The 22,130-nt window shown below is 48.6% G+C and overlaps 9 protein-coding genes across 9 annotated transcripts; 3 read left to right on the top strand and 6 right to left on the bottom strand.

Annotated features, from left to right (window-relative positions):
- Nucleotides 1-510: 510 nt before the first annotated feature.
- On the bottom strand, nucleotides 511-2,159 carry N7462_009056 (CoA-acylating methylmalonate-semialdehyde dehydrogenase; the record flags this gene model as incomplete). Its single annotated transcript, XM_057080770.1, has 2 exons — nucleotides 511-930; nucleotides 1,017-2,159. The coding sequence occupies 2 exons, from the start codon at nucleotides 2,157-2,159 to the stop codon at nucleotides 511-513; spliced, it is 1,563 nt and encodes a 520-aa protein (XP_056931098.1).
- Nucleotides 2,160-2,728: 569 nt separating this feature from the next.
- Nucleotides 2,729-3,796, bottom strand: N7462_009055 (phytanoyl-CoA dioxygenase family protein; the record flags this gene model as incomplete). The annotated part of the gene is made up of 2 exons (XM_057080769.1): nucleotides 2,729-3,677; nucleotides 3,732-3,796. 2 exons carry the CDS (start codon nucleotides 3,794-3,796, stop codon nucleotides 2,729-2,731), a joined length of 1,014 nt encoding a protein of 337 aa, XP_056931097.1.
- A 1,015-nt stretch (nucleotides 3,797-4,811) lies between these two features.
- On the top strand, nucleotides 4,812-5,210 carry N7462_009054 (uncharacterized protein; the record flags this gene model as incomplete). The annotated part of the gene is made up of 1 exon (XM_057080768.1): nucleotides 4,812-5,210. One exon carries the CDS (start codon nucleotides 4,812-4,814, stop codon nucleotides 5,208-5,210), a length of 399 nt encoding a protein of 132 aa, XP_056931096.1.
- Nucleotides 5,211-5,383: 173 nt separating this feature from the next.
- Nucleotides 5,384-6,565, bottom strand: N7462_009053 (uncharacterized protein; the record flags this gene model as incomplete). Its single annotated transcript, XM_057080767.1, has 1 exon — nucleotides 5,384-6,565. One exon carries the CDS (start codon nucleotides 6,563-6,565, stop codon nucleotides 5,384-5,386), a length of 1,182 nt encoding a protein of 393 aa, XP_056931095.1.
- Nucleotides 6,566-6,982: 417 nt separating this feature from the next.
- On the top strand, nucleotides 6,983-9,728 carry N7462_009052 (uncharacterized protein; the record flags this gene model as incomplete). The annotated part of the gene is made up of 4 exons (XM_057080766.1): nucleotides 6,983-7,308; nucleotides 7,377-7,757; nucleotides 7,778-9,085; nucleotides 9,149-9,728. The coding sequence occupies 4 exons, from the start codon at nucleotides 6,983-6,985 to the stop codon at nucleotides 9,726-9,728; spliced, it is 2,595 nt and encodes an 864-aa protein (XP_056931094.1).
- Nucleotides 9,729-11,620: 1,892 nt separating this feature from the next.
- Nucleotides 11,621-12,999, top strand: N7462_009051 (uncharacterized protein; the record flags this gene model as incomplete). The annotated part of the gene is made up of 2 exons (XM_057080765.1): nucleotides 11,621-12,103; nucleotides 12,157-12,999. The coding sequence occupies 2 exons, from the start codon at nucleotides 11,621-11,623 to the stop codon at nucleotides 12,997-12,999; spliced, it is 1,326 nt and encodes a 441-aa protein (XP_056931093.1).
- A 423-nt stretch (nucleotides 13,000-13,422) lies between these two features.
- Nucleotides 13,423-14,397, bottom strand: N7462_009050 (class II aldolase/adducin family protein; the record flags this gene model as incomplete). The annotated part of the gene is made up of 3 exons (XM_057080764.1): nucleotides 13,423-13,779; nucleotides 13,835-14,142; nucleotides 14,190-14,397. 3 exons carry the CDS (start codon nucleotides 14,395-14,397, stop codon nucleotides 13,423-13,425), a joined length of 873 nt encoding a protein of 290 aa, XP_056931092.1.
- Nucleotides 14,398-15,041: 644 nt separating this feature from the next.
- On the bottom strand, nucleotides 15,042-17,274 carry N7462_009049 (alpha/beta hydrolase; the record flags this gene model as incomplete). The annotated part of the gene is made up of 5 exons (XM_057080763.1): nucleotides 15,042-15,269; nucleotides 15,336-15,396; nucleotides 15,448-15,523; nucleotides 15,576-16,823; nucleotides 16,875-17,274. 5 exons carry the CDS (start codon nucleotides 17,272-17,274, stop codon nucleotides 15,042-15,044), a joined length of 2,013 nt encoding a protein of 670 aa, XP_056931091.1.
- Nucleotides 17,275-18,385: 1,111 nt separating this feature from the next.
- N7462_009048 (uncharacterized protein) lies at nucleotides 18,386-20,018 on the bottom strand (the record flags this gene model as incomplete). The annotated part of the gene is made up of 2 exons (XM_057080762.1): nucleotides 18,386-19,662; nucleotides 19,715-20,018. Coding segments are annotated over 2 exons (1,581 nt in total), but the record flags the coding sequence as incomplete, so codon positions are not given.
- Between the last annotated feature and the right edge of the window lie 2,112 nt (nucleotides 20,019-22,130).

Raw genomic sequence — 22,130 nt, 5'->3', positions numbered from 1 at the left:
TTCTTGATCTATTTTTGGACGACCTAAGAAACTCCAGGCTGCTGTCTCTCAATTTATTGGGACATAGATATCATGTCTCGCTTATCATCATTATATGTGCCCTCTCATCTTTCCACTGGTATTTCTTTGCTCGGTGTTCTGGACCTTCCGACGATCTTTAGCTGTATCTATTTAAGCAGGGGGCGCAGTTGGTGTTATCAAATGGTGTTGGGCCGCGCGGAGATGCTTTTCTTTGGGTCGGATATTTCTTGTTTTCTACCGAATACGAATATATAATCACGATTTGGAATGATTGAGAAGTTGCCTCAGAAAACTAGAACTAGCTCAAGTTCCGCTTGATTTTTCAAAAAATTACAAAGTTATTTTGATTAAATGAAAGACAGTAAACTGTAGATCATCAGGACCTCAATGATTCCCATGAAGAGAGCAGAAGCAGATTCCTGGGGAAAAAACCCTACTTCGATTGACGATGGAGAGTGTATACACACAGTATAACTTCGGAGGCTTCGGTCAGTGCATCGAAGTGGGCATCGCCGTTTGCTTCTGCAGCTCAGTTGCATCTTCCGATTTCCATAATGAGGTGACTGTTTTCCACTGAGTGTAGAACCTCAGACCATCCTTGCCATAGAAATTCAACAGTCCTGTTCCTCCTACGCTCCGCTTGTTGCCGGTGAAGGAAAACATTGGCAAAGGAACGGGAATGGGTACGTTGATGCCAACCTGCCCAGCTTGGATACGCTTCTGGAAACAGGATGCGCTGGATCCAGACTGAGTGAAAAGAACTGCTCCGTTGCCCCATTCATTGGCATTGATCAAATCGATTGCGTCGTTGATAGTGTCGACTTCTAGGCAGACTAGTACTGGGCCGAAGATTTCTTCCCGGTAGCATTGCATGTTGGGCTTCACGCCGGTGATGATGGTAGGTCCGACCTATTTTGGAGTGTTCGTTAGTGAAAATACATTCTTTTTCGGTCTCATTGAGCTTCGATGCCCGAGGCTGCAGGATGTTATCATACCCAGTTTCCGTTGGGGAATCCTGCTGGCTTCTTGTGCCTGCCATCCAAAGCAATCGTCGCGCCTTCGCGTTCTGCGCTCGAGATCAAATCCACACATCGATCCCTGCTCTGTGGATTTATCAACGGTCCAAAGTCAGAGCTTTCGCTAAACCCGCTTCCTGCCTGATATTCAGATGCCTTCTGTACGAGTTCTGGAAGCCACTCCCGCGCCGAGCCGATTGTCACCAGGACGCTGAGGGCCATGCATCTCTGGCCCGCCGCTCCAAAGGCTGCCCCGGCAATCGCATTCAGGGCCGAGCCCTTAATACTATCTGGCAGCAGAGCGGCGTGGTTTTTGGCCCCGAGATTTGCTTGCACACGTTTGCCATTCGCAGTGGCCCGGTTGTAGATATACTCGCCGGCTCGATTGGAGCCCACGAAGGAAATCGCCTGGATCTCCGGTGCGTCGAGAAGGAATTCCACCGAGGCTTTAGATCCGTGGACCACATTGACAACGCCGGGTGGGAAGCCAGCTGCTTTGCATAGCTCGGCGATAATCATCGCCGCGCCCGGTGCCCGCTCGGTCGGCTTCAGAATCATACAGTTGCCCGTCACGATAGCGATCGGCAGACTCCATAACGGAATCATGGCCGGGAAGTTGAACGGGCAGATGGCGGCCACGACGCCGAGAGGCAGACGGTACGATCGTGTCTCCATGTCCTTGGCCACTTCGAGCACTTCGCCCGTCAGCTGGGTGGTGATTCCGCACGCCGTCTCACACACTTGGAGCCCGCGCAGCACGTCGCCTCTCGCATCCCCTAGAGTTTTGCCCTGCTCCGTCACGATGGACAAGGCCAGGGCCTCGGTGTTCTCGCGGATCAGGTTGGTGAGCTTGAAAATGAGCTGTTGTCGCTTCATGATGCTAGTGTCGCTCCATGCCGGGAAGGCCTTCTGCGCCGAGAGGACGGCGGCTTTCAGCTCGTCGGTGGTTGTTTCAGGGACTCGACACACTACATTGTTGGTTGCTGGGTCATGGACATCGATCCAGGTACTCGTCTTGGATGCGACAAGTTGATTGTCGATGAAGTTTTCAACGTTTCGGGCCGCTGGCTGGTCATGGCCCGCTTGGTAGTGCAGGGTGAGGAGGTTTGTTGGAGAGCTCATGGTGCTCTTTCAGCTATGACCTCCTTTCTAGAGAAATTGGTGTATTATAGGGCTCGAAGGGAGACGATAGGCATAGGACAGGATCAAGAATGCGTACGATCGTCGGTTGAAAGAAACCAGCCACTAGGCCCCGTCTTGAGTGGTGAACTGTGCAACCATTCATGATCGAACCTTGGGGGAATCATCGGCAACCCCCGCTATTGCTGTATCACTTGAGCTGCATGTTATTCGAACTCTCTTCTCCAATGGGCCATTTCAAGTGGGGTGGGAGGACGCTTTTGGAGAAACCCCGCAGCATCGGGGTTTAGTCCGCTGGAACAAGATCGCAGGTCGATTCCATGGGCCCCGGAAAACAACAGATCCCAGTTGAGTGTAGATTAGAAGTATTGGCCTCAAAAATGGGCTCTATATAAGTATGCTTGAAATGAGTTTATTGTTATTATGATTTCCAATGTAATTAACGCAGGTTGGTTATCTATCTGCTTCGCCTCAACGGTGTTGGTACGTTGTTTTCATCAAAGTGTAGACTCTCAACTTCCTAGGCTGGAGACAAAAGAAACTATTAATTCTCAAGGATAGGGCTTCATCCCTGCCAAACATAGTAGCTGGTCGGTATGCGATGCTTCTTCCAACGGCGCTGTGCGGTTTCGTGAGTCTACCGTGCCATCAGGTAGATAGACCACCGGATCTCGAAGAACAATGTTATCATGCGCCCAATGTGTGGTAGCTCTATAGGACATGAAAGCCCGTTGCTTCTCTTGTAGAGATTCCTGGGATGCTAAGTTGGCTGGGGAATAAGATACATAAATGACAGTTCGAATGGTATCACTCTTGCTTGTGGGCTCTCCACCCCAGTGAATAGTCCGTGAATCCCAGAGAATCAAGTCGCCAGGTTCTGCAAGAACTTTGATAGGTTTCACACCGTGTTGTGTTTTGAACCATTCCATCTCTACCTCGTCAAAAAGCCGGAAATCCTTTTTCGTCCAGGTTGCGAGATCAGTCTGGGTATCGAAGTAGCTCTCTGTCACAGTGTTGGACTTGGGAACCACGATCAAAGATCCATCATCCGGCCCAGCAGGACTGAGATTGATAATTCCTTGGACACAGTGAAGTCCGCGTCGGAATGGAGACTGGTCAACATGGGGCCAGGGTTTCTGTACCGGTTTGGTCTTGTCCGGCAACGTGATATTCAATGCATCGAAGGAGACAAGCAGTTCTTCAGTGCCCCATATCTTACTGAATGCCTCCAGAACCTTGGGCTCCATCCGTGCTTCCCACATAAACTTCTCATGGCTGACGCAGTACTTGTTAAAAAGGTTGTTTCTGGTGTCCGCCGGAAGATTGTTCTCTGTCCATGTCGAAGGGTTGGCATAATCCAATGATGTACTGAATGACTGAAGCCAGCTCAGTGCCTTTTGCTGGTAATATTGAGCTCTTTCGAGAGGAATAACCCCTTTGAGTACAACATAGCCGTTGGATAGCAGCTCATCTCGCCAATCGCCGAATGGCCCCGTCAACCTTCGCAACCATTAGTGCCAATGTTGATCTTCTTCGATGTATTTAAAGACTCACGATATCGTACTCTTATTCAGGGCCGGGGCCGCAGTGCTGGCACTGGTCGTAACACACGCTGTCATTGTGTTCGTGATGAAATGGCCTCGGAGGATAATCACCAGAATCTCCCTCGAGATCGGGGATGTCCTGCCCTTTAAAATCTCTCCATGACTAGAGCAAAGCGACCTTTCCAGCAAATGTAACCAAAAGTATCAAGTAAGGCGTACCCCACTCTGTAGTAATTCTCGTAGATGAGCGGATGAGCGGAATGGAACCCCGCCAGTCCATCAATTCTCGGCAGCGAGGCTGATCCATACTCGGATTGTCGGATCAGTGGGCCGCTCAGCCGCCGAACTTTCAATGTAGACAGAAGTTCCGATGCATTGACCTCGGCTGGACCTCCACAAAGATCACGCAGTTCAGATCTAAGTTGGAAACCTCACTTACGTAGACTAAAAATATGATGTGCGTGACTGTCTACATAATAACAAGGAGTTTGCTCCCCCTGCCCCCCCCGCTCTTGAAATAGTATCTTCATTCTAAACCTGAATACTATTAAAAACTAAGTTGCATTGTGAGTGCAATAATTGGAATAACCCAAATAATCTCACATGTGCACCTTGTCTGCCTAAAAAAGTGAATGATGATAGGGTAAGTCGTCAGAACAGATTGCAATCGACCAAGGCTTGCTTATAAAGACACAAAACTGTCGACCAGACTTTCCGTAAACCACATGTTGACATTGGACGCGTAAGTGTGTAATTCCATCTACAATCATGGCCCAATCACTTTTCAAACTATTGTGTATGTTCTAAGCAGTGGCTAAGAAACCACCTGTATTTAGTTAAGAGTCCCACAAAAGTGGGGGGTAGCTGCCTAGAAATTTAGTCCGAGCTAATCCACGACAAGTCATGGAAACGAAGTATAAATATAAATGATCGATCTAGTCATCTCACCCCAAGATATCACGCAAATAAATCTATCTCTCACTTCTACTATTTCAGCATAATCTGTTATCTCATTCTTTACAGAATCAACGGTAGAGGCGCTTTTCTCGTCGGATACCCGCGTTAATTAACACACCCTCAGATTAGAACCATGAGAGCGAATGAATCAAAGCTTATAGAGCAATTGTTTTTGGACATCCCAATCCAAGATCTACTTAACAACAAATTTGCTGGTACCACTGTGGTTGAACCTTGGAAGAGTGACTACATCAATGCGATACGAGATGGAAGATTCGGCGACGCGTTGTGGGCGCGGTACCACATGTTTGGGGGTGTACATAATGGTCTGATTGAGGGCACAAACATGACGGTACTTGAGAGTATCGAGGAGGATGCGATAGGATATAGAGTGGGCCACCCGGATTTATACGCCGAGGCTCTCTTATTCTACGCGACGACAAAAGCCAGCGATGGTCATCCCGAAGTGATAGAAATGCTATTCCGAATCGGTCATCAAGATGCAGCTGAACTGCATGTGTCTGAGTTTTAAACATGAAAAAATGAAAGGTATTGCTGAGTGATAAAGTCTACAGGGAAGTTTCACAAGCTACTTAGGTACGTTGATGACGAGCATGGACAGATTCATCGGTTTTATTGAACATTTATTGAAGTTTTAAGGAGATATCTTCTGTTTCCTGAATTGCTTTAAAGAACTTTGATTTGTTATGATTTTGGTTTGGGCCAACCGTCGATATCTCCAAAGAATCGTGATCGGTAGATTTCATCTCCAATATTTATTCGATGTCGCTTCCCAAATCGGTCTACCAGACTGGTATGGAAGCCACGAAATTTGCGCCATAAAGACTGTACATAAATGAAAGATCCATCGGGCGCAAGACTGAAGCTTTTCAGGTCCGACTCCGGCAGTTCCTCGTATACACCGTCACGGTTGATACCGTGGCGATCTCCCGTCGTGACCTCAAAACCTCTCATATACTTGTCTATGATCTCCTCGTATTCGGCCGTGAACTCTCCTTTTTCGATATCGAATGCGTGGAGGCCACTATCTTCCGAGATCAGAAACTTGCGATGGTTTGGAACTGGCACAAGATCGTGGGGACCAGCCCACCATGAGTACCCTGGACCCCATTCCGAATCAATGTGGTGAGCGTTTGGGAGACGGTAAATAAATTTGTCATCCTTGCGAAGTTCCCCTGTCTCTGCATCGAAAGGGTAGCCCTGAATGACTCCGTAGGCAGGAATAGGATCGGAACCATCAGCAGCTGCGTCTGTGCCAGTCGCCCACAGCATCTGGGCCTGCTCATCCCATATCATGCCGTGAATGGCTCGGAGACCTGTGACGTTCTGCAGTATAATGGGCTCATCCACCAGTGGGTTCTCCATGCTGGAGTTATAAACCAAGATGCCGTCCCACGGTCGCTGGCCGGTGGTTGATACCGCTATGCGATCTCCGGGCAAAGGTTCGACACTATGAGCATTCCAGAGAAATTCATCGTCTGTACACACTGCGAAGGTGATTTTTTTGTCCATCATCGGATCATCCGGTGTGTGATTTATTATCAACGCAAGATCACTGTATATAGCAGCAACACGCTGTCCATTCATCCATTTAAGGTCTGTAGCATCGTTGGCGGAGCTATAGAGACAGCCTCGAATACGCGCCGGCAATTCTTGTTGCACATCGCTTCGCTCAAATTTCCATTTTACCGTCCCTTTGCGATCGTGGATCTTGAGCAACGGTGGGTGGCCGTAAACCCCGGTGATTATGGAGTCCCAAGGCTGGTTTTCTGGTCGCAATCGCGCTTGAGGCTGGATGGGCTTGATATACCAGTCTGCAAGCGGCTCAAAAAGAAGGGAAATCCAGCTCAAATAGCCCCCCAACATGTCGAGAAAAGGGGGTCTTGAAGACACCAAAAGGGTCCGCGGTCTCCAAATTTCTTTTCTACAGTATTTCCCACGGGGGGTGGAGCAAACGGAGCATTGAACGATACCGAGCGGAGCGGTCTCAGTCTTCGGCATCCAACCAGACCGAGTCTTGAGGCTAGAGATCGCCAATCACGCCTTCAGCCTTGATGACAGACCATCTTGGCTGCTTGGCATTGGGAGGATTTGGCCCCGTTCATTTGGGGTCTTGTACGAGTGATAAACGAAGACGATCTTCCTATTAATAAACGAGAGCGAGGGTTGCCCCCAAAATGCCCACGCGACCAAGGTTGGCATTCGATATCGCCTTGAATTCGCTTCAACTTCTACTGTTTCTGCTATATGGGTGCCTTTCAAGGCTCTGTATAGATCGGAAAGATGGAGAAAGTTGAAAGCGTCTGGTCCTTTATGACCCACTGGATCAACCAAGTGCATCACTCGCCCGGTCGGACCCTGAATGCTTTTTGGGATTTCTCTCGCTGCTATTTCTACGTCCTTGCATTCTGGTCGCTGGTATGCTCCAAGGTGCTTCATCTTTATGCCCACCTTCACTCTCTTCCGACTCCCAAGTTCTTCGCTTGGGGCTTGACGTTCTTTTTTCAAGATGTCGTTGTACTGCTGTTTCTCCGAAATTTTGCCCATAAAAGCCACACCCGGCAATGGCTTTTGGTGGCGCTCGATACGGTCGTGGTTGTCCCCTTTAGGTATGTGCGCATGTGCCCGAGATCTGAATTCTCCGATTGAAGTCTAACTATATTGTGACCGATCTTAGTTTAATAGTATCTTGTATGGCCGCGGCCAATTTCTCGGTCTATATCTCTACTGGCGCCGAAATTCACTGGCGTCAAGCAAAATCGTTCACGGGTGACAAGGCTGCCATCCGAACCCTGCTCACGGGTTTGACATGTTTTTTGATCGGCGAAGGACTTTTATCGATGATTGCGGTCTTGTCTGCGTGCCCAATTCATAGATTTATGGGAGGCTTCTTACATGTGCTGGTCGGGCCTCTTCGATGGCTACTGCTTCGTGTGCGACCATACTGGGGACAATATTTGCGGAGACGCGAAACCTCGGATGAGATTCTTCCCCATCCAGAGATATACGAGAGAATATCCTTGGAAAATGATTATCTGGAGGATTCAAGCGACGATGAGTCAGACTTCCTGATTGAAGGTCCTGGAGGCACCCCCTGGGGCGCACTCGAATAACCGAAAGGCCTCTGTCTCGACTGTTGATCATCATCGCATGGTCCGCTTTCTTTCTCCTCCGACTTTGTCGCCCGTCAGACCCAATATATCTGTATCTTTCGGGTGCTTTACCTCTGGCCCCATTATTCCAAGGTAGCCATCGCAAAACACCCGTTGACGTGGAAAGTGTGCCTCCAGAGCTGGACTACTTGAGAGGAGCTTCATCGTTGCATCCGCCGCCGCAATGGAGTTGGATGCCAGCTATACCCGGAGCTGGGTTTGAGGACTGGAACAGATCCGATCCATTTGCCTTGCATTACAATTCAGAGATGAGCCCGCTCCACATATCCAACCTTGACCAACCTGTTCTCGAGCCTGTTCAGAAGGCTATTTCAAAGAACAAACTCAAAATAAAACATGTTGTTCTTTTGAAGCTTGAAAGTACACGGACTGATGTATTCCCATTGCAAAATGGCTCGTTCATTTTTGAGAAAATCCTCGAGAGCTATGCAAACAAAGAATTACCCAATGATGTCCAGAGGCGCATTGCAAATCTGACGCCTACTGCCGAGCGCTTGACTGGCATGTCTCCCGGGTTCGAATATATAAATAGCACGCATACTGATCGGAAGGCATATGGAGGCATTAGCGCGAGCAACGCGTACACAACTTCTACATATACGCTCAAGAGTCTTGCTGGCACACTATGCGGAGTTACTCCTCTAATCGCTGACTTCAATCGCGAATGGGATCACCATATTTATCAGCCATGCTTGGCCCATATATTCAGAATGCTAAGCCAGCAGCCAGGTGTCACAAACAGGACGGAAGACTTCACTAAGTGGCCTTGGCACTCAGCCTATATGCAGTCTGTGACTGATGGCTACGATAGCCAAAATAGACTAACTACGGTTTTGGGATACAATGATACGAAGACGAAAGAGATTATTGAGAGCCCGAAAGCAAAGCACTACCCGGTAAAAACCGAGGAAATAAATTATTATGGCTACGCCGATACCGAACTTGAGGAGTATATTCGCGATGCTATCGATGATGCGCAACACAATAACAAGCGTCTCTTCCTTACCCACTTGACTGGAACAACTCACCATCCATGGGGAATCCCAAACAATACATACCAGCAAATAATCGGCCCCAATGGGGGCAAAAATGAAAACTTGAACCATTACCTCAATGCAATTGGCTTCGTGGACAAATGGCTTGCGAAAATTTTGGATATCCTTGAAGAAAAAGGCATAGCTCAAGAAACCTTACTCGTGATGGCGGGTGACCAGTATGTTCTGCACCACCAATTTGCATTTCTAGACTAGCAACCATTCTAACTAACTTCATACAGTGGTCTATCTTTGCCTAATGATGGAGGCATCACTCCGTACGACAATCCTCACGTCGGGAATTTCCATGTTCCTCTAGTATTTGCGCATCCCAAACTTCCACCAATTCAAATCAATGAGCCTGTCATAAGCAGCCAAGTTCTACCGAGCATTCTAGACCTGCTGATCGAATCATCTTCGCTTACTGAAAGCGCCTCAGGGATTGCTAGCGACGTCAGAGCTTTATATGAGGGCCAGTCCTTGATCCGACCTTTGATACAAGAGAAAAAGGGGCGACAGGCTTGGCAATTTACTGTAATGAATACAGGGGGATCGTGGTTAGCGGTCCGTTCTGCTGCACGTCCAGAATTCAGACTTGTCATTCCGCTCGTCAATGATGTCGAGTGGCGCTTCTCCGATCTCAAAAAGGATCCGAATGAGCTGGAGCCCATTTCACGGTTCAGCCTGGCTGACCTAGTCCAGGTGATTCGCAAGCAATACGGTAAGGATGTTCTGGAGTATCTCTATGAAGCAGCCTATGTTGCGAATTTCTGGGTTCTGCAAAACTGGGATTTATACAAATTCGATCCCAATGGCAAGTAATATGACTGTAGCTATATTTGTATGGCTTGCAGGTATCAGCTTATAATCAAATCTCACAAGCAGGCTCACTACTTCGATGAGAATCGATGGGAGGCCAGTCCCTGTGTAGGGAAAGGAATTTATTCCTTAGACTTGAGAAATCATGAAGAACATCGGCACTGTTGCCTCAAGAGTATGGTAGCCGTACGTGGCTCCTCAAGTTGCCCGGAATTATGGTGCTTTAATTCTATCCACATTGCCGATAATGATCAGCTGCGCGACCAGGAGATCTTGCAACCAGAACTGGGAACCTGTGAAACTGATGCTGAAAATGACAGCCTTTGGCGCCCGAAACGGTGGCCCTTTTACCTACAACTTCGGGCAACGTGTCACTTTTGGGCAGCTGTTGACTTCTGATCGAACGGATACATGTCGTGATTTGTATTTTCCATTTCCCAAATGCCATTCACAGCTGCCGCCGCTTCCACGCCCAACACTTGTGGGCCTGGAGAAAAGGGAAGAATCAGACAGATGGTGAAACTTCAAGCTCAAATATTGAACTTGAATTTTGGAGTGAATAAACTTCTTGTATCGTCTTAAGAGAGCAGATCGCCAAGGATCTAACTTGAATCCTTGCTTGTCAAATTGTAAACTTAGATTGTACCCTGGGTTGATATTCTTATTTATTCTTGATCAGATCTCCCCCATTCATCTTTATTTTTCGCTCTATTAGCAGTGTCAAGGACGTCATTCCGTCTTTTCATGGGCCAATTCTGGGGTTCGTTGTTGAAGAAGCATTCATGTACAGGCTTGAAGTTTTGGCCCATATTGATTCGTTGATATATATCTTATCTAGCATAGTTTAAATTCTCATATATTAAATAGACAATAGTCCCATACACTAGCATTTTTTCTCCATAGCATACTGCCGTATACTTTTAGACTAGCCCTTAGCGGCAAAGGCTCTTCCGATACTGTAGGTTGTAGTCATAGTCGTGAAAATCGTCTTGTAGAAACACGGCACTTGTATGGAGATGAGGTCAGGTTTCCGGTATAGGAGATACCGGACAAGTTTATGCGTCAGGGGCGCATCTTTAATCTTCAACCTACTCGAGTATAGCGGGTGTAAGTGCTTCTAAAATGTCGCAATTTTCTGCGGTGTCAAGCACTTGATCGGTGAAGTCATACATAGACAGATAATCGTAACTCTTAAATGACGATTCACCTTTTTGCAACCCTATCTAGATCTTGAAAATCAAAGTTTCACATGTGGAGGCCTACTAGATTACTCGGTCATTATCCAGGGTTGGAATGCCGAACGCAAGGGGGCCCCGGTATACGTCAAGGGCGCGCCCGCAGCGGAAATCAACCCGTATTTTAATCAGGTTGCACTGAAAGATACATCAGATAATATCGGAAAAGTTGAAATTGGAATAAAAGCTGAGTCCGTACCTAGGCCTCACTATCATACCAAAGATCTGTGATCCAAGATTTAATGTGTGTAGAGGATTTCTGTAGCCAAGACAGGATGGAATTCAGGGCTGCTACCGTTGATATCAGATTGATTGCCCTAACGAGGTTCGACGCGAAGGGAGCATTCCTGATCACCAATAATGGGCCAGACCCTCTCGTGTCACGGTATAAAGCCCTATAATGCCCACCAACGCGTGTCTGCCTTCAGCCCGACGACGACTCCAACAGCATGACGACGACAACTTTTGCGACCATGATTCTGTGAATATCGACCCGATCAAATATTGACCGGATTCAGACCCTCATTTGCTTTTTTGGCACTTTTCGCTCCTTTGCAGGCCATTAATCTCAAGCTCGAGAAAGTTTCAGCGCTCCCACACACTCTTTCAACACCTTAATTCATCACACTCTCTAATTTGTTTTTTATTACTCCTGCAAATATGCAGTGGAAGATACCAATAGCTTTCATTGCGGGCATTGGCATTGATCACGTTCTTGCCTATCACCATCATCATAATCGCCTTCATGGTCATCACGCTCATGGTTTTCAGTACGGAAAATACATCGAACAGCGAGACTTGAACTGGATCGATGCACAACGTGTACCGGAGGATATGATCGTGGAAATTGTGACGATGACAATGACGGTTTTTGAGGAATGTGAGATGGCCACCACTGAGATTTTTGAGGATACTTTTGCGGCTCCAACAAACGCACCTGATATACCATCATCTACTCAGCCTGAGCCTTCAAAAGTCGAGACAGTGACTTTGTCATTCAAATCTGAACCAACGAACTTGATGACGATAAATATGAAACCAACTTCTACTAAGGAAAAGACGCATACGCCCGTCGTAGCCGAGCAAATTACCACTATCAACATGACCACGACCATCACAACGATTTCGACTGACTCGGTGACTGTGAGCATCAGCATAGTAGCTCCCCCTCAGCAAACATCTCAATTGGGACAAAGTCTATCGAACATGAGCATGCTCCACCAGCTCCATCAGCACCTCAGTTGCTTCCTTCTCTGCCGCCCCTCTCACAATTGCTGCAAGATGGCCCCAAAGACGTGGTGTCTCAGCTTCCAGTTCCAGTTTCGGTCCCTGACCTAGACCAAGTACTGAGCCCCGGTGGACCTGCAGTGCCATCCAACCTAGAATGGACCTCACTGCCCGCCAACGGGGACTTTTCTACCAAAGGCTTTGGAGGTCGAAGTTCCCCCAAGGGCACCAAAATCAAATATGTAGGGAACGTGGGTATTCCCTGGGGAAGCAACATCATCGGCGTCAGCCCCACGGAGGCGCATCAATATAAATATGTTGCGAAATTCACAGGTTCCAATACCGAGCCCTGGACCGTCATTGTGTGGAATAAAATTGGGCCCGATGACAAGATGGACGGGTGGTATGGCCACTCTGCGTTGACATTTATCCTCGCTCCCGGCGAGACCCGCTATATCGCGTTTGATGAGGACTCCGAGGGCGCGTGGGGTGCTGCGCCGGGTACTAATGGGCTACCGAAGGATAATTGGGGCGGCTATACATCCACCTGGGGGGAATATAGTTTTGGCGACATTGAAAACAATGGGTGGTCAGGCTGGGATGTGTCTGCGATCCAGGCCCAGATCGCGCATCAAGATGTACAAGGTATGCGTATTTGCATGGCTGATGGACAAGGCTGCTCTATTATCACGCCGAACGCCACAAAGGTGGTCAATGCGTACACAGAGTCGAAGCGACACCATGATGGTATCGGCGGGGCTGCAGCTCCTGGGCCTGTCCGATTAGTTGTGGACTTGGACTATAAGGAATAGTGTTTAATTTTAATAGATTTATGAGTTCTTTAGCCAGCTCTGCAATTTTATTCGATACATGAATTTGCTATTTACTTTGGTGCTGCTGATGCAATGTGACCCTGAACCGTCATTATCGCCCCCAAAAAAGCATGATTAAACTCGGCGAGTATTAGTTTTCCGGAGGGGTAGGAGTTGAAGAGAAATAGGAGTATCAAGGCGAGAAAAAGCTCAATAATTAGTAGTCGAATGTCCTTTTTGCCCCGCAGAAGTTACAACACTGTATTATGACAGGTGCAGAGGATCAAAAACCTTTATCACATACACAATACGTGCTACTTTCAGTTATTGGAGGTCAACACCATAGTAAAGCAACCTTTTGAATTAAAGCGGTACATCAGAAAAATTGGAAATCCGAGTTTTCACAGCGAAATTCTCGGAACTTCATTCTAGGTATTCGCCATGAGTTTCTCTGTGAATTACGTCAAACAGTGGCTTCGCACTAAACCACCCGGCCTTGGGAGTTCCAACGGATTGGTACGTAAACGCAGCATCTACCTCATCAATTTTGATAGTCTGACCCCCACGCCCGGCCGCTGCAGCATCGGCCAGCAATTGCGCATGGCAGCTTTTTTCAAGACTGACAAACCAGAAAATGGTTTCTTCGACGGTTGTACCGACTGTTAGTAGACCGTGATTCTGAAGAAGCGCTGCTTTCTTATTGCCTAGAGCCGCGGCAATATTCTTCCCCTCTTCTTCAGCCAATACAATACCATTAAATTGTTGATATACAACATGGTCCTAGATCCTCTCTTATTAGCAAGCCCCGGATCTAGATTATGTATGAATGCCTTACGTTATAGAAAGCACAGGAATCCTGCGAAATTATATCCAGCGGGCGGCCCAGTGAACAGAAAGCACGTCCGTAAAGACTGTGACTATGTGCAGCACACAGAACATCAGGACGAGCAGTGTGAATCGCCGAGTGAATCATAAACGCTGCTGCGTTCAAATTTCTGTTTGAGCCGCCAGCGATCACATTGCCCTGGTGATCAACCTGAATCAAGTCGGACTTTGTAATATGTGAAAACGCTGTACCGAATGGATTCACCCAGAAAGTAGTCGGGTCAACGGGGTCCCGGAGAGTGATATGTCCAGCAACGCCTGTAATGGTATTAGTGTAACTCATCGAACAACGTTGGCGTGCTTGCCTTCGTCAAAGCCATATTTTCCAAAAATTCGGAACGCCGCGGCCAGACGGCCCTTGAGATATTCGCGCTCCTCCATCTTATCATCAAACATTGGCATAACTGGTAGTTTCATCTTAATCCGGGACTTCTCGGCGGCCGCCGCCTGAGTTGACTCTGGGGCCGTCATCGAGATCGAGGTAACAGTTTCGGTGGCCGTCGGGGGAGCCATGGCGAGTTGCAATTGGGAAATAAATCTCCCCCGCACTGGGATGCGACTATGATCAGGTTATGAACCAGACTCGGGATCTGTGCTGATAATTCATCGTTCTCAGATTGGACAGCTACGCAACCGAGGTCCTTTGTTCTCCGCATTAAATTGCCTGCGTTCGGCCCTTCTCCGCTCTGAAGATTGACTCTGTGGGGCTTGAGTCGGGGTTCGAGGGCCCGAGGTAACCATGGAAAGAGTGCAATGGCCCCCTAGAATGACAACATGAATATCGTAATACGAGTTAGGCGGGATCAATGTAATGATACCAATTTTGCCGACCATGCTTGCAGTAGGAGTGTGGCAGGCCTCGGCATACCGATTCTGATGGCCGAGGCTGAGCTGTGTTTGCCCTATTCTTCAGAAACATTCGAAATACAGAATATCGGCAGGTTATTCAATTCAGTCCCTCGACCATATAAATAAATAAACGGCTATAACACATGCTCGCTCGCTATACAAATGCGACAGGATATCATCACGACTACCAAAACACGTTTATAGCCACATCGTCAAAATTGTATGATGACCATATAGACGAAGATCAAAAATCGGAAATCGGTTTCAGCGACCATCACAGATCCAAAGGAACAGCTTGACCGACCAAACTAAACAGTCAAACGGGGGAGAAATCCCTGCTTTACTTCGGCCATGAGCACGTTGAAGAGTTCAAGGTCGGCGGAACTAAGTTCTTGAGCAACGACTTGCTCAGGCGCTCCAATCAATGGCTTCAAATCAGCCTCACAAAGCGTTCCTGGAGGGGGAAGTTCGCCGATCTGGAAGTATTTGCGAATTGCCTTAGCAATGCATACCGAAGGGGCTGCTATAGTGGTGTGCTACACGTGACAGTGTCAGCTTCGAGACTCCAATTTTTTGAGTGACCATTCAAATGACAAACTCACCCCTTCTGAGTTTTGCTGGAGTAGGACAGATCCAGGGAATAGTTGAGACATGTGCTGTGCACTTTTTGAAGATCAGCATGAGAATACACATTTCTAGATCGGAACGGCCAACCTGCTAAGAGAAGTCACCGGATCCAACAGATTGGAAACGAAGAGCATCGGATGCGCCGTTTCGGCACCCCAGGGACCTACTACGTTGAGCACAATCATGTTTAGTACAAGTAATAGGAGTTAACTCACCCAAAAACTTTTGTTTGGCCTTGGCTTTCCAGCCCACGCAAGCTAGTTGCAACTGACTCCAATAATCGCCAAGAGTTGCACTATCGGCCCGAGTGCTAGTCCAAACTTTCTCAAACTGCTCTTCAGTGTGCTTCGTCATGTATTCTGCATCGGTACAGAGAATAGCAGCACTTGCATAGAGAGTGTTCTCTTGCGAACTTGCACATGCGGGTGACCACGGTCCGTCAAGCTGGCACTCGCTAGACGGGCATGCCCCGAAATGCTTACGGTGCTTGAAATCTGCCATGGGAACAGGGTTGCCTTTAGCAAGCTCGCTCATGTGGTAGGCAAAGGAGTGGAAAGAGAGAAGGGGCTGATAGACGGCGACACGGAGAAGAGTTTTCATATCCGTCCAGGTGACAACTTCAGGTCCGCGAGTAAAGGATGCCATTACCGGAACAGAGGCGTTCAGCACCTGATTCTCCAGAGTCCAGTAAGCATCGGTGATAGCTTCTGGACCTCCCTCGAAGTAAAAAGGACAATCCTCAGGGCCAGCTTGGTTGCAATAATCCCCAAAACGGTCGAATATCGCATCCGAGTCAACCACCACATTCGAACCTCGGCCCTCGTAGTACTTCTCCATATCGACTACCCCGTCGAGAATAACGCGTGAGACACGATGTGGATGGAGGGCCGCGAAAGTCATGCCCAACAGGGTGCCATAGGATCGGCCCCAATACAGCAAAACCTCCTGACCAACTTTCCACTGCGTTCGCCGAAGGATTTCCCGCGAGACATCGGGCCCTTGGGTCTGATCATAGATCCTTTGGGCTTTTTCGCCCTCTTTCTCCCGCCATTCACCGTGACGTTCGATGATAGAGATCATATCGCGAGCCACAAGCGGAGTACTCACGTACTCCATCATAGCCTCATCGCCTTGAATGCCTCCCGATGCCATTTCCCAAACAGAGCATCCGGAATTGAGTGCTTGAGTGCGCTGCCAATTCCTCCGTAATGCGTCGGGTCCGCTTCCCAACATCCCCTCTGCATCCATCTGCAGCTCCCAATTCCGCTGTGAGTGTGCATCGGGAAAACATGTCACCGCCGGCGTTGTAGAACCTACACCGCGAGGATCGAAACCAATAATGTCGAAATATTTATCGCCCGAGTCCACTGGCGCGGAACTGGGGTCATTATCTGAATCTATAATGAGCTGTAGATTGCGGCCCGATATAAGAGCCTGTAGGGTTCCAGGACCTCCAGGACCACCTTTTGACCGTCAGTCAGGCCAATAGGAAGCACCGTTGACCATGAACTCACCTGGGTTAATTAAAACTGCACCTCCATATCGAGGGTCTTCGATGGGAACTTTGGCCGGGAGGCGCACCACTGCCAACGTAAATTTTCGGCCCAACGAGTCTGTACGATTGTAATCCATCGGCACCTCGAGCCGGGCACATTGGAAGCCGTCCCCACAGTTCGAGTACTCTAGAGATTCAGACGGCGTAATGTGCTCCCAGTCAAAAGGGACCGACGCCTCTACCGGTGCCGAGTTTGACAGCGGTTCAGAGATTACATGTCGGGTTGGATACGGCAGCGTCCACCATAGGATTCCTAGAGCCCCGGCGAGAAGGTATCTCCAGCGCGCACCCTTTATTTCTCGTGCGGAGGTTTGCCGACTCTCCATAGGCCTTGGATCGAACCGTTTTCGATCCGCCATAACTCACGCGACTCGGTTGTCAGCACAAAGGGACGTGCCGAGATATGAGCAGATCTTGGAGGCCTTATCGGGCCTCACTAGACCTTGTGAGGACAGCAAAGAATGAGCAAGACCGTTTCTATGGATCTCTTCACGCTCTCATAGCGGGGACTAGGAATCAGATAAGTAGAAAGAGCCACCCTGCCTGGGACGACAGCCATGAACCATGGCTGGGACGATCGAGGGTCCACTGAGGGCCCGAGGTGGGGAGCGGGTGGTGCATGAGGCCTATCATGGGCCAGGAATGTGGCGGTCGGCGAAGCGATCGATCACGATACGCCCAGCAGAGCCAATCTTGAGCCTTTCATTGGAGCTGTTGACACTGATTGCGCTGAGGGGCCCATGCAGGGGGCGCATGCAGAATTGATTCGAAAAAAAAGCAGAGTCAGCTGCTGAGAAATCGGCGCACGCTAACAGGTGGAGGAATACCAGGGAGTGCAGTTGATCTGCAGTTGGGACGACACGCTATAGAGCCCTAATCCACCTGTAGTCAGACCCATGAGGAGAGATCGGGCGGCATGAGATCTGCGAATATGGCTGTCATTCACCGTATTCGTAGCCCGTCTGCAGTGTGCAACGAAGGGGGGCCATACTCGCTGGGGTGGCTGGTTTATGGTCGGTCGGAGGGTAAAGTCATATCTCCTAATGCACGGGCTAGAGAGCATTGATCGACCATTATTTAGAGGCCTCCAGGAGGGTAGGTCGTTGTCTTAGATGATGCTATCGCGAAGAGCTGGATGCTATAGTGTCCAGTTCAGTTCCTAATATGACTGGTTGTTATGTAAATTGATTGACTGGTTATTGATGGCCGCGTTGATGAGACGGCAAGAAAAAAATACTCCACCGACAGCTGCAGGGCTAAGATATTGGTCCATATCGACGAGATCTTGATACAAGTGTACATAAATACAAAGTACATGCATACATACATTGTTTCCTAATGGCTGTAATGACCGGCACGCCTAGTGGCAACAAGTTCCCAAACCGCTATCCCCAGTGAACTACGTATATACAATGGACAAAGTTAAACAGTGCAGATAGTTCTCAGCGACAGCAGGAGTCGAGGAGCAATCTAGTCTCGGCTGTGAACCAGCTTGCCCTGAACCCAAACACTCTTCACGTTGCGATCATCACCGCTCCACATCCATTTCTGGATCTGCTCCTGCCAGGTCTCATTGCCAAACAAATCTACATCGCCGACAGGTCCAGACGCAACTGCATCACGGTAGGCGAGAGCATTGGCATGGGTCGCATCCAGCGGGCTCACGGTGTTATTTGGCACGGAACCCAGCTCGATCAGTTGTGCATCCCAGATCATCCCTTTGTCGAAGCCACCAATGTCATCCGCCATATCGACAACAGCTGCACCACCCCGGGTGGCAAGGTAAAGGCTATCCTCGACAGAAAGTTTCTCGCTTCCGTCAGATGGCTTGTTACCGGTCATCTGTTGGTACTCAGCGCTATACTGCAGCAGGCGTGACACCAAGCACGCCTGACGGGCTACCTCCAGGACATTAGGGCTATATCCACCGCTAACATCTGTACCCAGACCGACTGTGAGGCCTTCATCGAGCATGATGCGAACAGGAGCAAGGCCAGATCCTAGAGCCGAGTTGGATGCGGGACAGTGAGCGACCTTGGAGCCCCGTTGGCGAATCAGGGTACGTTCATCTTTAGTCAGATGCACTCCGTGTGCAAGGATGGTTTTGTTCGTGAGCAAATGAGCTTTATCGTACACATCGGCATAGCTGGAAGCCTCTGGGAACAGCTGATGGACAAGTTCAACCTCATCAATCGACTCAGAAATATGGGTTTGGATGTGAAGAGGTGGGTTATAGGAAGCTGCCAGTGCACCCAGGCCGTCGAGAGATGCATTGGAGCAGCTAGGAGCGAACCGGGGGGTAATGATTGGCTTGATCAACGTTCCCTTGGGGTCGAGAGTTTGAATATAGTCGATAGTAGACTTGGTCGCGTTGAAGCCCTCATCGGCAGACTGATCAACGTAGTAAGACGGGCACTGTTCTTTGTTATCCATGCATACACGGCCAATAAAGGCGCGCTGGCCATGAGAGTGGCAGAGTGCAGCAAGAGCGTTGGTAGCAGGGACGTGAATAGTGGCGAAGTACGATGCGCATGTAGTGCCGTGAGCAAGAGTACGGGCGACAACTTCGTCATAAACACGTAAACCCTCGGGGGGAGTGTCCTTGGGGTCAGTGTCTTGGTTATTAGGATCCGACTTGGAGCCAAAGCTGGCCTCCATCGGAAACGTATATTCATTCAGCCAGTCCAGCAGACCAGATGACCCGAAAAGTCCAATGTTGGGAAATTGCGGGGCGTGGATATGAGTGTCTACTAGAAGTGAGTATGTACCAGCATTTATCAAGGGAATGATAGGATGTACCAATGAATCCAGGGAAGAAGAATTCGTTTCGTGTGTCGTCGGATGTCACGACCTTCACTTGAGTGGCCTTGCCGGAGGATTTGCTAGTCGTCCATCCGTGGCTAGAGAGGAACTTTTTAAAACTGGAATCATCTTTGACATTCCAATCAAATCCCTTAATACGACCGTCACTTGAAGAAACCCACATAACGCCATGGTTTCGCACGAGTTCTGCTGTCGCCGTACTCGAGTTCAATCGAGGAAGATGGATGAAAGTGCCACGATAGACAGTGTATGGATAGACTGTAGCGGCGGTCGCGAAAGCACTAAGTAGAGCAATGCACAGCCATATAGCAGGCAAGCCTACTGAAAATCTAGAAAGATTCATGAACATGATATAAACGAACGTCGGATATTTCTCGCTGCTTGAAGTCCTCCTCCGTCTCGAGGACGGTGCAGATTGATATACATCTTGACAAAAGCTTCTGAAACGAACAAAATCCAGTTTGAGGTCTCGGGAGGACTTGAGAATATCCTGATCGCTGCGTCGGAAATGAAGAATCAGGATTGTAATGCCAGAAAGGGCAGGCCCAACAATGTGGTGTGCTGTAAGAAGGGTGTACTTACTGAATTGGAAGCCGGTCTTCGCCGCTAAAATCCTATCTAGCGAGCCCTGCAAGTTATGTAGGGGAATTTCTAAAATGAAGAGATCAACAGGACCTAATTTTCGCGAGGGTTCTAGGCTCGGTGTTCGGCTCCTTCCGCTGATCAGCGATAACGATGCTCAAAGCGCACTGTGAGGAGAATTTCAGGGTCAAGGTAGATAGGCTTCAAGCCCAACTTCCATTTACCTCAAGAATCATGTATTTGGGCTACAATGAATACGAGCAGCTGAAATAGACCGCTTAGCTTACGGGAATTTGACTTGGCAAAGATGCCTATCTGAGACCCATGTCACCCGTGGGAACGTAGAATACTAGTTATTATTAAATTCTGGGCCATGTCTAACCAAAATATTCTCGAGTAAAATTCATCTTTTTGGGGAGAGGATGGTGGATCATGAATGTAAAAAAAAGCATAAAGGGACAAGAGTGCATAATAAATTGTGGCGACACGGTTGAGGTGGCTTTGAACGCTTTGGAGATGGTTTAGCGCCCGAGAAGCCGCAGCCGCGTTGACCCGAATTAAAACTGGTCTCGACGAGGGACGGACATTAAATAGCCTCCGGGCATGTCCAATTTCCGAGGGCTTCCGACGAGTGAAACGTGGGTCAGCATTTCTCAGTCTGCCAAAAAGGCTCTATGGACGGAGGACGAAGCACAAGTGCAAGACTTTGTTGTAATCTTCACGATAAACCAAAGCCCTTTCTTCTCCATGGAGAAAAAGGTTTGGAATTAGCTCTTGTTCTTCAAAGTTTCGGGAATCAAACATCCCGGAAAAGTTTGAAATTATCTAAGGCCGTGCCAACGGGTGGCGCCGTAGGCCGAGTTGTGTTCGACGACGAGTCAGCTTGAGGAGGTATCTTTCTGGCTATTAGAGCGTGGAAAATGGAAGAAAAGGAGAACTTCAGGGATGACGAATCGCAGAGCAGAACAATAGTTAATCATATTTCCTAGTGTGGGTATTGTGGAGGTGTTTACATGTCGAATGAAGCCTTGGTTATTATCATCCAGCATAACATTCGGATTCCTGCCTCTAGATCTATGGCTGTGCATTCTCGCCACGCCACAAAAGAACGATTCATGCACCAAATCTGAACTCATTTGCCTTCTGGTCCCCGCGATCTCGCTTCTTATGGAAGCTTTCCCCACCGAAGTCCCCACAGTACCAGCCAAGCTCCTCGGGAAAGCCCTAGCTAGAACTTCAATCTGCTGGACGAAGCCCACAGTTGCCCAAGGAGAAAATCACTATTCAGGGCTTATATCTTGAAAGTGATGAATTATGTAGTTCTTTCCGCTTAATCAGATCTTCATGTTCTAACATGTATTTAATAGATCAAAACTCGACGTTCTTTCGGTAAAGAAAGTCTTCTCAGACAAGCAGAGTTTTCCACGGAATAATTGCAATCCATGACCTCCCACCCTCAGAAACCCTTCCAGGTAGGAAGGCTGATTGGCTTCCCGGAAGCCTTCGCCATCCACAGGCACGCGTCCCCAGGGACTGAGAGATACTCTCATTCCAACCAGATCGCTCGAAAAACCCCGCCAAGCACGGGGTAGAATATCTTTGAAATCCCGGGGGATTTCTGCCAAGCGCCTAGCATCTGGGGAAAGTGTGTGGGGGATGGGTCTCGTGTTCCGGGGTCTCCGTTGCCAGCAACCAGGCTCGTGGCTCAACGGCAACCGCCGACAGCCGGTCTGGGACCAATATGGCCACACAGCAGATGCTCCATCTCCATTCTAGAAGTCAAGACTAGCTGGTATATCAAGAACAGATC

Source organism: Penicillium macrosclerotiorum, assembly GCF_028827735.1.
Source record: "Penicillium macrosclerotiorum strain IBT 26536 chromosome Unknown utg000008l_segment0_segment0, whole genome shotgun sequence".
Lineage (NCBI taxonomy): Eukaryota > Fungi > Ascomycota > Eurotiomycetes > Eurotiales > Aspergillaceae > Penicillium > Penicillium macrosclerotiorum.
The sequence above is the reverse complement of the archived record's forward strand: the minus strand, read 5'-3'. Positions and strand labels throughout refer to the sequence as shown.